Source organism: Ceratotherium simum, chromosome 2 (genome assembly GCF_057802395.1).
Source record: "Ceratotherium simum simum isolate JZ-2026a chromosome 2, ASM5780239v1, whole genome shotgun sequence".
NCBI lineage: Eukaryota > Metazoa > Chordata > Mammalia > Perissodactyla > Rhinocerotidae > Ceratotherium > Ceratotherium simum.
The window spans coordinates 18,553,869-18,571,939 of record NC_141901.1 but is presented as its reverse complement, the minus strand read 5'-3'; the positions used below and the strand labels follow the sequence as shown (position 1 = coordinate 18,571,939).

Here is an 18,071-nt window from a genome sequence, read left to right as displayed (position 1 = left end):
AAGACTAAAATAACCTTGCTAAATGAAATTGATGAAAAAATAGCTAAATGGAAAATATAACGACCCTGGGAGATAGCTACTATTATTCTCATTCTATAAACAAGGAAATTGAAGCTCTGAAATGTGACATAATTTGTCCATAGTCACAAAGCAATGAGGTACAATTAAGTACAAACTTCATTATTTCTGACTTCAAAGTCTAGGTTATTTCTATTTCTTTCAAATTAGAATAAAAAATTCTATGACACAAAAAGCTAACACAGACTTATCTAGTTCGGTTTTGTGCTCAAAACTCAATTAAACACTAACATTTAAGTCAACTAGGCTAAATTAAAGATCTGTTCATAACAGAAAATAAATTATGTCTGACATTTTTATTAGAAACACCCCCAGAAGTAAAATTCATATTCTAGTGCAGTGGTCAGCCTGTGGGTGAAATTCCCTCCTTCACCCTGGATCTATTTTTGCAAATAAATTATACTGGAACACAGTCATGCCCATTCACTTACATATTGTCTATGGCTGCTTTCTGCCAGAAGGGCTGAGTTGAATAGTTGAGACAACAATCAATGGCCCGCCAAACCTAAAATATTTATTATCTGGCCCCTTTACAGAAGTGTTTGCTTCTCCTGCTCTAGGGAGTACTTGATCAAAAAAATGAGAAGTAAAATATCTATAAGTTCCCAAAGCAAATAGTTTTCTCATATGAGGAATCATCAATAATAGTTTCCTCAGAGTAAAGATGTACTTTTATTAGGTAATATCATAATCTTCTCACAAATAGACAATGTTAAAAAACACAGTCTCATGTAATAGGAAAGTCAGTACTTGTAGGCCATGCTATATTATTTTAGGGAATTAATTTGCAAACTGTTTAAAACATAGTTAGGTTTATACACTATTATCTACTACCTCTTCCTTTTTTCTGTGTACCAAAAATACCCATTTAGACAGGTGACAGAGTTAAACTAAGAATTATCTCACAAGAGGCATCCCAAACCCCCCACCGCTACAAAATTATTATTCTTTTTTTTATAGTACATAATATACAAGAAATCACATCAATAGATAGGTGATCTTATACCAACTGCTTTCATAAAGATTAGCACAAAATTGGCTATTTGATTATTTTACTTTATAAAGAAAAAAAATACTATACCTCAATTGACCTACTGGTTTTGTTAAAGGTTGATACAGTTAAAGATAAATATTACAGTTTATAGCCAATGCTTGTATAAAGAGATAAGAGTTTTAAAGTGTTTTCTCTTGGTAGAAGGTGTGGCAACGAGTTCCTTTTTATTCTTTAGGCTGAAGGAATTAATGAAAAAATGAATAAACCAAGAATGCAAGAATTAAAATCATGCCTTCAATAATAAAACAGCATTATTAGTTATAAAATATAAAGCTTTAAAAACACTAAATACACTGTCAGTTCTTAAATAATAACAGAAATTAAGCACTTCCATCAAGCAATAAAAAAGTGTTTTAAGACTGAATAAAATCTGAAACAGTCAGTGATAATCAAATACGTTGAAAGCTAACAATTTGAAACAATACTCTTAGACACATCAAGATCTATAAATACATTTAATGCATTTTAATGCACTAGGTACTAAAATTGCTAACCCTGTATATAGCACTTACTATCGCCAGACACTATTCTAAGGGCTTTACATAAAGTAATCATTTAATCCACACTATGTACTATTATTGCCCCCACTTTATAGCCGAACAGACCTAAGAAGATAGAGGTTAAGTAACACGTCCAGGATCATCAAGTTAGTAAGTAGTAGAGACAGCATTTGAACTCAATTAGTTTGGTTCCAGAGGCTAACTCCTAACCATTATATCATAGTTCCTCTTTTATACAAGATTTTAAGAAAAAAAAAAATCTGGAATGTTTGATAGCCCATAGAACTGGGACTTTCAATACTTAAACATTTCATGATCTTTTTTTTATAATGTCACTAGAGGAAAAAACCCAAAAATTAATGGTTATTTTCTTTAACAAGTATCTTCATTATATATAGCACTTATATAACAATGCAAGGTAACAAATACAGGATAATCTCTCTTAAGAACACACATTAAGATTCATGGTTTAAAAATATAACATATGTCCAAATCAGGGGCAGATACAATGAAAGATTCGTCCTACCTGAACTCCCAACCCCCTTTCTCCTATGAGCAGAACACAAATATAAGCCAACATCTTCTAACTCACAGTTGCTAAGGAAAGGCAAATCAGCCTCTTGTTTTGCGAAGCAAGGCTAGAGTACTTTTTTGGAAATTTAAATAAAAGCCAGGGCAGGTTCTATTTCTATTTAATTTGTTTACTTATTTCCATGGAGTACTAAGGAGTATTTGAGATAATAACAATATTCATCAATTATAATCATAAACATAATAATGTAACCATAATTATTTGTGCTAAATAATAGGTCAGAAACTATAAAGTAAGTGTGTGTTTACACACACAGGCACATATACACAATCTAGAGATCTCTAAGATATCACCAAGTCTCATGGTATTAATCAGGAAAAAATAAATCATATTGCTCTACTATTGAGTCTCATGTAGAAAAGAACATCTAGGGAAGATGCTACTCCTAAAGGAGTTTTTCGCAGTAAGAGATACTAAAAATACTAACTTGCTTTCTCTCTATGGCATTTTACAGTTTGCCATGAATTTTCAAATCTCCTGACACTCCAGTGCTACATATTACAACATTCACTCTACAATCTATATTATTTGAAAATGTGTACCTAGATTATTAAGGGCCAATTCTGGTCTGGGAATCTCAAAGGATGAGAGGGAGTTACCTTTCCAGGCAGAGAAAATAGCAGAACAATAAAAGCAAAGCTAAGCCAGTAAAGGAGGTAGACTGGAGCATAAAACACAAGGTAGGAAGCTACAGGAGATGAGCTGGAGAACCAAGGCAGACAGCAGATTGTAATGCCTTGCATGACATGTTAAGGAGCTCAGACTGTCTTTTAACTAATAGGAAACCAGTGCTGAGTTTGAAGCAAGGGCATAGCATGTCAGAGCTGCATTTTTAAAAGATTACAATAACAAGATGCATGGAAGTTGGATTTTAAAAGGGCAAGACTGGAAGCGAGGAAGTGATAATATAGATGGATGGAAAAACCTAGATTCAAGAAATATCTGGAAGTAAAATCAGCAGAAGGAAAGATAAAGCAGAGGAAACAGTTTAAAATCATTCCCAATGATCCTTAGCTTGGATAGCTAGGTATATGAGAAAGTGGAGCTGTGTATGCAGGCACTTAGAGATGAATGTCAAGCACAGGGGAGACGTCAAGACTAGGGATACAGGCTGGAGTGATCAGCACATCAATGGTAGTTTAAACCATGAGAGTAAATGTAATTGCCCAGAAAGGCAAAAGGGTGGAGCTAGCTCCCTATCTTCATTTTTGAGGGGCAGATAAAGTCCCTGAAGAACACCAAGAAGAAACTATCAAACAGGTATATGAGGGCAAAAGAAGAGCGGCATATGGAAAAAGACAAAAAAGAAGAGTAGTCAACAATATCAAAGGAGGCAGAAAAGTACTATGAGGACTGGAAATTGTGCTGGATTTGGTGAAATAAGGGTCAACAATAGCCTTGTCAGGGAAGAGACAATGTCAGATTGCATGGGGTTGAAGAACAAATGAGAGGGAGAAGTTTAAGTCAACTCCTAAGACACTAGGCAGTGAAGCAAAAGGGAGCCATGGGTAAAGAAAAGTTTCTTTTTTTCAATGGGAGAGACCTGAGCATGAGACCTAATGAAGACGAGAAGCTAGGAGAAAGAAATAGGTTGAAGATACAAGAAAGTGAGAACAAAACTGACAGAGCATGGTTCTGGAAGAGATGGAAGGACATGAGAATGTGATTTATAAGGCAGGAGGTAAGATTGGCTTTGAAAAAGAAGCAGGATGAAATTGGAGCGAGGTAAGGTTAGATAGAAATGCACTAGGAGAATTTGGCCGTAGTATGGGGTGGAGAGATGTCAAGAGAATTCAAGATACACTGCCTCAATTTCAGAGATAAAGTATGAGATTAGATCAGTATCTGAAAGTTTGAGGGAGATAAACTGAGGAGAATGATGAATCTTCGGGATAATTACAAAATGAATAGGAAAGGGAACCTTACTAAAGGCAAAAAAAGAATTGAGAGAAAGTGTTGAGAACCATATGGATTAGACAAAGGAAAAACTAATATGAAAATATATCACAATACGGTCATGCACTGCTTAACGACAGAGATATATTCTGAGAAATGCATCGTTAGGCAATTTCGTCGTTGTGCAAACATCATAGGGTATACTTATACAAACCTAGATGGTATAGTCTTCTACACATCTAGGCTATATGGTACTAATCTTATGGGACCACTGTCGTATATGCGGTCCGTCGTTGACTGAAATGTCGTTATACGGCACATGACTGTATCAACAGATAAATGGGCAGAGGACCAAACTGATAATTCAAAAAAGGAAATACAACTAGTAAGTGCAAACTAAAACAGGTAAATATTTTTACTGTAAATGATCAAAATAACACGCATGCTAGCCTTAATGATGGCAGGTACTACTTACTTACTTTTAAAAAAGGAACTCAAGGTAAAGTGGAAGATACCAAGACATATACAGATAATTTCAAAACAACATGGTTGAGGACAAGGATAGAGATATATGCCTAGAGTACAACTGGAGAAAGAGAAGAGGTACTGGGAACGAGGGAAAAGATTGTTCCATGCTGTATCCCTAACACCTAGAATAATGCCTGGTATGTGGTAGCTGTTCACTAAAATTTGGTTGAATTAATGAACGCTAAAATGTGCATCACACAAGAGGCAATTTTGTATAACAGAAAATGATATACAATAAGAAAGACTTAGTTCTGAATTTGGGTTTCCTACATATTAGTAGTGCCTCCTTGAAGCTTCTTTCCAAGAAACCTCAATTTCCTCATCTGTGAAACAGGGATACAAACTCTCAGAGTTGCTATGAGGAATAAATAAGACAAGTAAGTTATATAAAAGAACCTAAGCGATACCTCCAAGAGGTAGGGGTAATCCGACTGTGACATGAATACTTCAGTGACCACCAAATTCCTTTCACTAATCTGGTTACTGACATAGGATCCTTTCTGAAGCAGTACACTGGGTTGAAGAAGACAACATTCCAAGTGGAGGTCAAAAACCCTAGGTCATTTACCACCATATAATGCTAAGTAACAAAAGAAAAACTAAAAGTCATGATGACCACATTCTTAGTATGCATAGAAAATAAGACCAGAGATAGATACATAAAAACTGCAAAACAATTTATATTATTTTCTTTTTCACTTCTCTCCAAACATTAGTTTTGATTACATAACTATAAATTACAGAAATGCCATGATAATTGATTACAGACTATAAATTCATCTGTTAAGAATTAACTAATAGCCTAATAATACAGTTTGATCACTTAGTATTTGCCAGGTCCTGTTTACATGCTTTCATATATTGCCAAATCTTTCTTTCACAACAAGTCTGTCAGCTAAGTAATAATATTATCCTCATTTTGCTGATGAGGAAATGGGGGCACAGAGTGGTTAAATAACTTGCCCAGTCATACAACTAGGAAATGGCAGAGCTTGGGTTGCACCCTGTAGTCTGGTTCCAGAGCTCCTAAGCATTATACAGTAAAGCAGGTCTTCTGGAGTGGTCTGGCTATAGGTGTCACTGTCATGTTATCAACTTCTAGCAGCAACTATCACTTCTCATTTAAAAGCCACATCGCTGAGATCAAGCACCTTCACACATTCTGTCATTAAAATGGATACAAGCTGCTATGACAAGAGTTACTAACTAACCATGCGGTTAGACAGGGCTGCTCTAGCATACTATCATATACTTATTACCATAGGCACCTAGGAGGTCTGACTGCGTCCATGCTGATGTAGAGAACCAAGAGCTGTTGCTCCCTGTATACTCAAATGAACAGCTTTTACACATGTAACCCAAAACACAGGAATTTTCATTCTAAAGGATAATGTACAAGACGGATCACATGTCCCTATGCTTATCATAAATATTCAGAGATCTCATATATAAACAAAAATTCCTTCAATTTACTTTAGCAAATATTTTAAAAATTTCCTTGGACTACAAGACATAAATGCTCATGACAAAGTAAACATATGTCAAAGCTCTCATGAAGCCACATAAGTAAAAAAAAAAAAAAAAAAAAAAATCTTTAGCACTCCCCTCCCCCATCTCGGCCAATCTCAAATGCTTCAGAAAGTCTCTAATTCTATTAGTGTTCATAGAATACGAATACTTTAACACACATCTAATACAAAGGAATACAAACATGTAGAAATCCCTTGTAATTTTTATCCTACCTAATATTACTTGATTTCAGATGCTCCTCTGATTTCAAGTTTCCGGTCCTCATCTGGGACTTAAATGAAACGTTTTCTCCCACAATGACTATCTGCAAGAACATCCAATTTCTCATAAGGTAGAATGGTTTAAGACATTCTAGATAGAGAGGAGGAAAATATGAGTTAACCCACAATAACAGAGAACCCCCTTGAAGAAAATTAAATTATTTCTCTTTATTTGAAATGATTTAATGTCAAAGGCAAAGGAAAAATATCAAAGCCCTTTTTCCCTTTTGTGTTTAGTTTCTTAGAATACACATTTTAAAATTCTGTTTTGTGTATTTCTAACATTCTAGTTTTAGATCGAAATGTTATCCTAATTTCCCTCCCTGTCTGAAAGCTGAGTGATTCCTACAGGACAAACAGATAGCAGTTACCCAGCAGGGTTCTTGTAGTATCAAGGTGAGAGTGCCCTGTAGAACACAGGAGCAGATGGCTGGTCCAAACTGGACTGCTTACTGAAGTAAAAACATGTAAAGCAATTAAATCACATTATAGGTGGTATGAATAATGCTTAAATTCTAAGACCAGCTGAAAATGACAGGTTTTTAGATCTTCACTCACACACTGAGAACGATTTGATCATTTCTATGTGCTAGATATAGTGTTAAGGACTGGGTATACAATGATGAACAAAACAGATATGGTCCCTGCCATGGATTTAAAATCTACTGTGGAGACAGACCAACAAGAAAGGAGGAAACAGGAAAAGGTAGTGGTTAAAAGCACGGGCTTGGGTGTCAACACTGTCTGCATTCAGTGGCATGCCGAGAGTAAGTCAAGCCACAGGAAAAACAGCACAATTTCTTTGGGACATATATTTAACGCAAAGATTCGGAACAAGTAAGTTAAGTAATTATTATTGGCTACTGATAATTGCTTACATTTACAATTATTATGGGGCAGATGTTCTAACACGTTCTGCAAGATCTCATAGATTGGGAGTATAATGTAGTGGCTAACTGCCTTGTATTCAGACTGCCTGGGTTCAAACCAAGCTCTGCCACTTACTAGCTGTATAACCCCAGGAAAATTACTTCTCTATGCCCCAGTTTTGTTAGAAGTAAGAAGGAGATAATAAAAGTACCTACCTCATTGAGATGTTTTGAGGATTAAATGAGGTAATAGAAATAAAGCACTTAGGACCATTCCTTGGTACATAAGCCCTCAAAAAAAGTTAGCTATTATTGTCATTATTATCATTATAGATATTATTACTCCTCCTAACAATCCTAAGATGTAAATGCTATTATTATCCTCATTCTATAAATTAGGAAATTGAAGCTAAGAACTCTCATTAATCAATTCTAGAATAGAAGACAAAGTTATTCTTAAGTTTTAACAATAAAACACCAGTCTTAAATTTCAAACATGCAGGAGGTCTATGCAGACTTTGTCTCCATACTTCCAAAGCATGTATTCAATCTCCTGAGACTTTAGTTGTACTTTTACTGGAAAAGACTGAGAGAAAATACCTCATGATAAAACCCAAGCTCCTTAGCACAGCATTTAAGGTCCCACAGCTCCCCCACTTTACACTTTATGACCCAATAAAACTAAATTACTTTTAGTTCCTTGTTATTTTGCCCTTCAGTGTCTTTATTCATGCTCTGTCACTCAACCTGGAATGCCCGCCCTCTTCCCTCCCTGTCTGGTTAATCCCTTCTCTTATTTTAAGACTCAGCAACTCCTGTAAGATGGCCTTGGCTTGGCCAAGCACTCCCAGTGCATCTTTTTTTTTTTTTTTTTTTTTTTTAAAGATTTTATTTTATTTTTATTTTTCCCCCCAAAGCCCCAGCGGACAGTTGCATGTCGCAGCTGCACATCCTTCTAGTTGCTGCATGTGGGACTCGGCCCCAGGATGAACGGAGAAGCGGTGCCTCGATGCGCACCCGGGATCCGAACTCGGGCCACCAGCATCGCAGCGCGCGTCCCAGTGCATCTTAATGCCCACTTCAATTATAGCACTCATCGCACTATGATGAAGTTGTTTACCCACTTCCTCCACTAGAGACTGTCCTATTCAACCTTACATATCCAGTGCCTAACAATGCCTGCGAGACTACAAGTTGTTCAAATAAATTTATGTTAATTTGGACTAAACAGTCTTTCAAAAGGCCAAGACCCTAAAAATTCAAGGTTTTTCAAAATCTGAATAGCTTCAATAGTCTTCCAGGAAAACAATTTGAAAGACTTTTCATCTGAGAACCAAGAATAACATACTTCCTTTTAAGTTCAGAAAATCTACTATTTTATACAGTGAATTAGAGGTGTCCATGCTCATTACTTGGGTCTCTGAAATTCAGATTGGGATCTATACAACAATCCCTGTACCTTCCTGAAATAAAATACAAGATAATATAAATCACTTATTTAACAAATTAAAAATGAATAACTAAATGCCTTACAGGTAATAGAGAGGAAAAATAAAAGGAAGGCAATTTTTAATAAAATTAGTATCTCAATATATAAACGGTCAGGTAAGACTACCCTTGAAGACATAATAAAGTAATCAATGCTTGCACATACTTACTATGGTAGAAGAAGGATAACAGAATTCCAAACCAAGATAAGAAAATGAAAGCAAAAATTTGAGTAGATGCTAGAATTAAAATGAGTGTTAATGTAAGTAATAACAGACCAGACTTACTGGAAGTGGTAAGAATAAGAGAAAAATAACTGACACTGACAATATGACATGACAAAGTACGGAGTTGATTTGAAGAAAACAAGGGTGTGACCATATCCTTTGATAAGTGACAGGGAACAAAAATTAGACTGGAAAAAGAAACAGCAAACAGTCTTTTATATAAAGTAAAATACCATATAATTTAGGTTAGGGACAAATAAAGTACAACTTTCCAACTTGGAGTAGGGGGATAATACGGGAGATGGACAAGTTAATTAATTCAAACAGCTAGCAACAATATTTAAGATAGTGTCTGATTTAACTAAATAAAAGAATCTGTAAATTATTATGGTACATACAGTATTTCCTACTTCTAGGTGGTCTCTGAAATTAAAAAATAAAAGACACAAAAACGTCAAATTTGATTTTTCCACCAAAGAACTACTATTTAGCCCATACTTCCAGACATCAGTTTTATCTAGTCAGGTTCCTTTTTTTTATTATTTTCCCATCTGACTAAAGAAAGGGATGCTGTATTATAATTATAATCATAATCACATAATTTAACAAATTAAACCTGATACAGATCATAGAGGGCTTACGGAGGACTGTTACATTAATGGCCCCCAATGAATCAAATACCTCCTGGCATCTGCACCCTTGTGAATTCCCTTCACACAGTGACCCTGGGCTTGGCCATGTCACTTACTTTGGCCAATTGGACTTAGCAAATATGACACAAACAGAGGCTTGATAAGCACTTATATATTTGGGCTTGCCCTTTTGTAACATCATCACCATGTTATGAAGCCAAGGATGACGGACCACTTGGAAAGAGGAGACCCAGTTTTCCCACCTATCACAGCCATCCCAGTTGAGGGTCCAGACATTTGAGCGAGGCCGTCTTGGACCATTCAGGTCAGGCTAAGCCACTGGGTAACTGAGTCATCCAACTTGACCTAGATGATCTGAGAGATGGAAAACCTTTGGAAATTTAGAGCAAAGAGGTGACATGATCTAACCTAGATTTTAACAGGTTCCACCCAGCTGCTATGTTGAGCATTGACAGGCTTGGACCAGTAGGCAGCAGTGGAGATGGTAACATGTAATCAGACTCTGACCAACAGCATTTGTTGAATAAAAAAAAAGAGAGAGAGAGAGGAGAATCAAAAATCATTCACAGTTTTCAGCCTAAGCAGCTGGAAAAGTGATTTGCCATTTACTAACAAAAGAAAGATGATACAGTAGGTATGGGGGAAGAGTCCATTTGGGGGCAATACTTGGCACATAGTATTATATAAGCACTTGCTATTATTTTTGATAATGATAAGTTTGAGATGATTATTATACATCTGAGTGAACATAGCCGGCAGTTAGTTAAACAGTCTGGGGCTTAAAGGAAAGGTTTAGACTGAGAACTAATGGCCAGACAGGTAGAAGGAAAATTTGTTGAACGTAGTGTCCTGAAAGCCAAATAAAGAAAGAGCTTCAAGAAAGAGGGCAGAATCAATAAATGCTGCTGATGCATCAAGTAAAAGGAGGCGTGAGAACTGATTATTGGATTTAGTAATGTGCAAGTCACTGAGGATATTAAGAACAATTTTGGCGGAGAAGCAGGGGGCATAAACCCATGGACTGATTTCAACAGAAAATAGGAGGAGAAGAACTGAGACTAAAACTGAGTTAAGACATCTTTATTTAGGAAAGAGAGGCAGTAGCTGGAGGGAGATGTGAGGGTCAGAGTTTTTAAGATGGGATACATAACATGTTTTTATGGGATGGAATGGGATAAATAATAACATGGAAAGATTCAATGGAGGAAAAAAAAGGATGAAAACACAGTCTCATGAATGCCATAGGGGCTTGTTTACATATTGTATATGTTTAAAAGGAAAAAAAGTCCCTGAATGAAAGAATAAAATTTAAAGTGAATATACAGAGAAGGAAAGACAACTAATAATTATTGGGGGCCTACTAAATGACAAGTAGATTACATAAACCATTCCCAATTTAATTTTCATAGCAACCCGAGATAACTACTATTTTTCCAGTTTTATAAATAAAGAAACAAAGGCTCAGAGATTTTAGGAAACTTGCCCAAGATCATAAAGATAGTAAGTGCTAGGACTGGGATTCAAATCCAGGTGTTTCAGAATTCCAAAGCCTAAACTTCTATTCATTATTCCATGATGCATAACAGACCTCATTTTTCAACAATTCAGAGATTCAAAGGTAAATTGTGAATATTTTATTGCTGATGATTTATTTAGAGTTTGCCTTTTTACAGCATAAGACGCACCCATATCCCCTTTCCCTTAAACCTGAAAAACTCTTCTCCAAGAAATCTTCCCAGTTTTAGCCTTTAGCATAGGTTCTGTCCCAGGAGGTCTTTCTAGTTGTTCTTCCCACTCTCTCTTCCTTCTCATCACAATTCAAAACAAAAATAATTTTTCAGAAATTTTGATTAATAAGAAAATTACCAGATAACACAGGTTTACTCTATTTTCTTGCACAAACTATATGGGAGAAATAAACACACACAGACTTCAATGGCAACAGCAGAATGTTCTTTGGAGTGACTCTAAGTCATCACTACAAGTAATCTTCACTATGGCTTAGGGCCAAAGTTATTAATAGAAAAAGCTCCTGAATATACGACAAAAAAGGGACAAATCTTTGAGGACAAATCTTTACACTATACACCTTTCTTAGATAGCATATAACATAAAGTAAGATCAAACAAATTTTACTATACTCTCCCATTCAGCTTCTCTAAAAGCAAAGATACAGCCTAGCCTCTCTGTGATTCCAACATCACTCAAAATCCAGTTTTTAAGTTATTCTTTGCTAAACAAGGAAAAAAATACCCTCCTTAGTTGCTAAATGTGAGTAACATTTACAACTCTGTACCACATTAACAAAATCAAACTACCAGTTCACTTGGTACCAGATCCCAAGAAGTCAAGAGTTCACATCACATCTAGCTCAGATCAATTATGGAAAAAATACTTGAAGAAATAATGACAAAATATTTTCCAAATTTGATCAAAGTTATAAACCCACAGATCTAAGAAGCTCAACAGCATTTAAACACAAAAGAAAACCATATTAAGGCATGGTAATCAAATGGTTGAAAATCAACAATAAAGACAAAATCTTAAGAGCAGGCAGAGAAAAAAATACATTACATAAGGAGATAAATAATAAAAATAAGAATGATGGCCAAATTCTTATTGGAAAAATTACAAGTCAGAAGATAATGAGATAATGGAATACTATCTTCAAAGTATGGAGGGGGGGCCGTCAATCTATAATTTTATACCCAGCAAAAATATCCTTTAAAACTGAGTGCAATAAAGACATTTTCAGAAACACAAAAGCTGAGGAACTCTGATGAATAGCAGATGAATACCATAAGGAATATTAAAAAGGCAGCTCTTGGTGCTGGAAGAAAATGATACCAGATGGAAACCTGGACCTACACAAAGAGAAGAGAAGTGCCAGAAATGATAAATATTTAAGTAAATATAAAATAACTTTTCTCCTTGTTTTTAAATTTATTTAAAAGCTAATTGACTTTTAATCAGAAAAAATAACACTGTAGTCTGGGGTTTAAAATAAATGTAGATGATGTTTGACAATAACAAAAGGAGAGGGAAATGGAAGTATACTGTTGTAAGATTTTATATTATACATAAAATGGTATAATATAGAAATGCATATTGTAAACCCTAAACCAACTTAAAAAAAAAAGGACATAGCTAACCAAAAGAAGAAATAAAACAAAAATATGAACAAAGAAAAATAGATAAATCTACAATTATTTGGAGATTTCAAAACTCCTCTTTCAGTAACTGATAGAGCAAGAAGACAGCAAACTAGTAAAGTTAGACCAATACTACGAACCAAAAGGATCTAACTAGCATGTATAGAACATATAACCCAAAAGAAAAATATACATTCTTTCAAGTGCACATGGAACATCCACCAAGATAGACCATGTGCTGAACTACAAAATAAGTCTCCAGAAATTTAAAAGAACTAAAATCACAGAACTACAAATCAATACAGAAACAGAGCTGGAAAATTTCTCAAATATTTGGAAATGAAACAATACATTTCTTAATAATCACAGGATCAAAGAAGAAATCACAAGGGAAATTAGAAAATATTTTAAACTGAATGAAAATGGAAACACATAATGTGTAGGATGCAATAAAGACAGTGGTCAGAGATACTGACAGCTTTAAATGCTTATATTAAAAGAGAAAGGTCTAAAAGCATTGATCTAAGCATCTATCTTAAGCTATAAAAAAGAAAAGCATATTAAACCAAAAGTAAGTAGAAGTAAATAAAGAAAAGCAGAACACAAAGACACAGAAAACAAACAAAAGCCAAAAGCTGATTCTTTAAAAAGATCAATATAATTCTCCCCAAACTGATCTACAGCTATAATACAATTCCAATCAAAACCCTAGCAGGCTGTTTTTGGTAAAAACCAACAGGCTGGTTTTAAAATTTACCTGGATATGGAAGAATCTAGAATAGCCAAAACAATTTTCAAATAGAATAAAGTTGGAGAACTTACATTACCTGATTTCAAAACTTACTATAGAGTTGTGAAATCAAAACAGTATAGTATCGGGCCGGCCCTGTGGCTTGGCAGTTGGGTGCGCGCGCTCCGCTGCTGGCGGCCCGGGTTCGGATCCCGGGCATGCACCGACCCACTGCTTCCCCAGCCATGCTGAGGCCGCGTCCCACAAACAGCAACTGGAAGGATGTGCAGCTATGACATACAACTATCTACTGGGGCTTTGGGGGAAAAAATAAATAAATAAATAAAATCTTAAAAAAAAAACAAAACAGTATAGTATCGGTACAAGGACAGATATAAAGATCAATGGGACAGAATAGAGTCCAGAAATAGACGTATGTATGTATATGCCCGTGAATGTGTGTGTTGTGTATACAGCCAACTGATTTTTGACAAAGGTGTCAAGGCAATTTAATGGCGAAAAATGATCTTTTCAACAAGTATTGCTGGAAAAACTGGATAAAAATCTAAAAACTGGAAAAAATTAACCTCAAATAATACACCACAGCATACACAAAAATTAATTCAAAATGAATCAGACTTAAATCTATAAAATTTCTAGAAGAAAATTTAGGAGAAAATTTTCACTGCCCCATGGTAAATAAAGAATTCAGTAAAAGATAAGATTCAAGAAAAGAAAAAAACTGATAAATTGGATTTCATTAAAATTTAAAACTTCTGGGCTGGCCCCGTGGTTTAGCGGTGAAGTGCATGCACTCCACTACTGGCGGCCCAGGTTCGGATCCCAGGCGCGCACCGATGCACCGCTTCTCCGGCCCTGCTGAGGCCGTGTCCCACATACAACAACTAGAAGGATGTGCAACTATGACATACAACTATCTACTGGGACTTTGGGGGAAGAAAGGAGGAGGACTGGCAATAGATGTTAGCTCAGAGCCGGTCTTCCTCAGCAAAAAGAGGAGGATTAGCATGGATGTTAGCTCAGGGCTGATCTTCCTCACACACACACAAAAATTTAAAACTTCTGCTCCTCAAAAGACACCATTAAGAAAGGGAAAAGGCAAGCCAGACTGGAAGATATATACAAATATATATACATATATATATACACATATATATATACACACACACAAAGGATTTACATTCAAAATATATAAAGAGAACTCAATGATAAGACAATCCAATTTTAGAAATGGGCTAATGATTTAGACACTACAAAAGATACAAAAATGGCCAACAAGCACATGAAAAGATGCTCAACATCTTTAGTAATCTGGGAAAGGTAAATCTACAGTGAGATACCAATTCATACCCCCTGGAATGGTGAAAATCAAAAGGATTACCAATACCAAGCATGGTAGATGAGGATGTGGAATAATCAGAACTCTCATACACTGCTAGCAGGAGTATAAAATGATATAATTGCTTTGGAAAATAGTTTGGTAATTTCTTGTAAAGTTACACATGCACTTACTATATGACCCAGCAATTCCACGCCCAGGTATTTACCAAGACAAATAAAAACATATGTCCACAAAAAGACTTACAGAACGTTCCTAGAAGTTTTATTCACAATAGCAAAAAACTAGAAACAACCCAAAGGTTCATCTAAAGGTGAATGGATAAACAAATTGCAATATAGTCATACAATGGAATACTATTCAGAAATAAACAGAAACAAACTATTGATGTATGCAACAAAATGGATTAATCTCAAAAACTATGTCAAGCAAAAGAATTCAGACACAAAAGAGTACATACTATATTATTCCATTTATGAAGTTTTGGAACAAGCAAGAGTAATCTATAATGATAAAAATCAGAACAATGATTGCCTGAGGCATAGAGGCACAAGTAGGTTAGGACTGACTGCAAAGTGGCCTAAGAGAACTTTTGGGGGGTTTTAGAAATGTTCCATATTCTTGATAAGGACAGTGGTTACAGGAGTATGTATTCATAAAAATTCATAACTGTACTTAAAATGTGTGTATTTTATGATTACTTCAATTAATGTGATTTAAAACAGTATATGCCATATGAACATAATCTGATTAAAATACATTATCTGTATATGCATAAAATGCATATTCTATATTCATAAAAAAGATTGGAAATTGTGAACAGTGCTGGTGGCAATATTACAAAATTGCTTATCATAACATTCTAAATTTATTCAATGTACATATACATTTCTAACAATCAATGGTTACTAAAAATATCAGTCTCCTACAAGCCAATTTTTAAATATTTTAATTAGAATGCTTTCTGCATATAAAGCTTTCACAGATCAGACTAACACAATTTCTACAAAATAAATGTCCTTTTCCATTAAGTCTAGTGATGCCCCAAACAAAATGTACTTCAGTCTTACCAATCTAAGAAAGTTTCCCTTGATCCTGCTATGTCCCTCAAGCATCCATCCTTCTCTTTGCCTCTAAACTTTGTAAAAAGGTAATATATACTTACTGGGTTCACTTTCTGATCACCTAGTCACTTCTAAACTTACAATTAGGCTGCCATCCTTATCACTGAAACAAATTCTCTCAAGAGTTAACAATAACTTTGCCCAATCTAAGAGCTTTTTCTCAGTCCTCATACTTCCTGAACTCTTAGTAGTATTCTATACTATACTGTATCAGCATTTTTTCAAACGTAGCCCACACAAGAAATCACTTGGACGGGCCGGCCCTGTGGCTTAGCGGTTAAGTGCGCGCGCTCTGCTACTGGCGGCCCGGGTTCGGATCCCGGGCGCGCACCGACACACCGCTTCTCCGGCCATGCTGAGGCCGCGTCCCACATACAGCAACTAGAAGGATGTGCAACTATGGCATACAACTATCTACTGGGGCTTTGGAGGGAAAAGTAAATAAATAAAAAATTAAAAAAAAAAAAAAAAAAAAGAAATCACTTGGAGAGCTTCTGAAAATGATTGCTGGGCCTCATCCTCAGCTTCTGTTTCTGAGACAGGACACAAGAATTTGTATTTCTAACAAGTTCCCAGGTGATGTTGATGCTGCTGGTCTGGGGACCACACTTTGAGAATTACTGCATTAGAGCAACCCTTTCATTAAAACTTTCTGCATGCTTAGCTTTTCCTGGCCCTTCCCACTTTTTTTTTTTTGGTGAGGAAGACTGGCCCTGAGCTAACATCTGTGCCAATCTTCCTCTATTTTGTATGTGGTACGCCACCAGAGCATGGCTTGATGAGTGGTGTGTAGGTCAGCACCTGGGATCTGAACCCACGAACAGGGGGCACTGAAGCTGAGCGTGTGAACTTAACCATTATGCCACTGGGCAGGTCCCCTTTCCCACCTTTTTGATAGGTCATTTCTTGTTTCTTCTTTCTGCTTCCACCTATATACAGCAACAGAGTCATTAAGAATGGAAACTGACCTTTATTACCATCTGATACCTGGTTCCCTAAGGATCTGGCCCTGATATCTTTAGACTTCCATAATTCCTTCCCCACTTGTGGATTCAAGTCTCACCATTATTGAAGACAACTATGAAGTCAATTATTTCCAACCCAGCTCATGCTATGGTCCCATTCCAATTGCCTATCTGGCATCTCAGCATGGATATTTATAAAACATTCCCTTCAACACCCATACCTTTACTTCCTATTTCCATGAAAAGTGCTACCATTTCTCTATGGCCAACTTCAGTATCATCAATAACTCTCCCTCTCCCTTCATATACAACCAGTTACTAAAGACCCATTGATTATACCCATTAATACCCATCTCTCATGGATGTTTCTCAGTATCCTAATTCAGACTTTCACTGTCTCTTACGTGAATTTTGGCAGTTTCCTCAAGTGGTCTCCATGACTTTACTTGCACAGAGTTCCCAAATTTATCATACCAAACAATTCTAAACACATCAATTTCCAGCTCAAAAACATTAAATGAATTTCCATTTATCCACAGATAAAACCTGAACTAAATAGCCCGCCATTCAATACCCCTAAATGTAGCTTCCAACCTTGTCTTTTTTTTTTTTTGCTGAGGAAGACCGGCTCTGAGCTAACAGCTATTGCCAATCCTCCTCCTTTTTTTTCCCCAAAGCCCCAGTAGATAGTTGTATGTCATAGTTGCACATCCTTCTAGTTGCTGTATGTGGGACGCAGCCTCAGCATGGCCGGAGAAGTGGGGCGTCGGTGCGCGGCCAGGATCCGAACCCGGGCCGCCAGTAGCGGAGCGCGTGCACTTAACCGCCAAGCCACGAGGCTGGCCCCCAACCTTGTCTCCTTATACCTCCCCCTTCATGAACTATGCTCCAGACACTTCTGACTCTTCTTGTGTCTTTTAAAAAAAATTATTGGGGCCGGCCCTGTGGCTTAGCGGTTAAGTGCGCGCACTCCGCTGCTGGCGGCCTGGGTTCGGATCCCGGGTGCGCACAGACGCACCGCTGCTCCGGCCATGCTGAGGCCGCGTCCCACATACAGCAACTAGA

General features: G+C 36.3%; 1 protein-coding gene across 6 annotated transcripts in view; it reads right to left on the bottom strand.

Moving 5' to 3' along the window:
• The window catches only part of SMG7 (SMG7 nonsense mediated mRNA decay factor), an 82,951-nt gene that overhangs the window by 42,089 nt on the left and 22,791 nt on the right, over positions 1-18,071 (bottom strand). For 4 of the 6 annotated variants that reach the window (XM_014783356.2, XM_014783359.2, XM_014783358.2 and 1 more), the window contains exon 2: positions 6,391-6,529. The exons of 1 other annotated variant lie outside the window; for it this stretch is intronic. In XM_014783356.2, coding sequence (XP_014638842.1) covers positions 6,391-6,506 — 116 coding nt within the window. In that variant the 5' untranslated portion in view covers positions 6,507-6,529. The remainder of the gene's footprint in view (positions 1-6,390; positions 6,530-18,071) is intronic. One more of the 6 variants, XM_087438813.1, reaches the window with a different exon arrangement.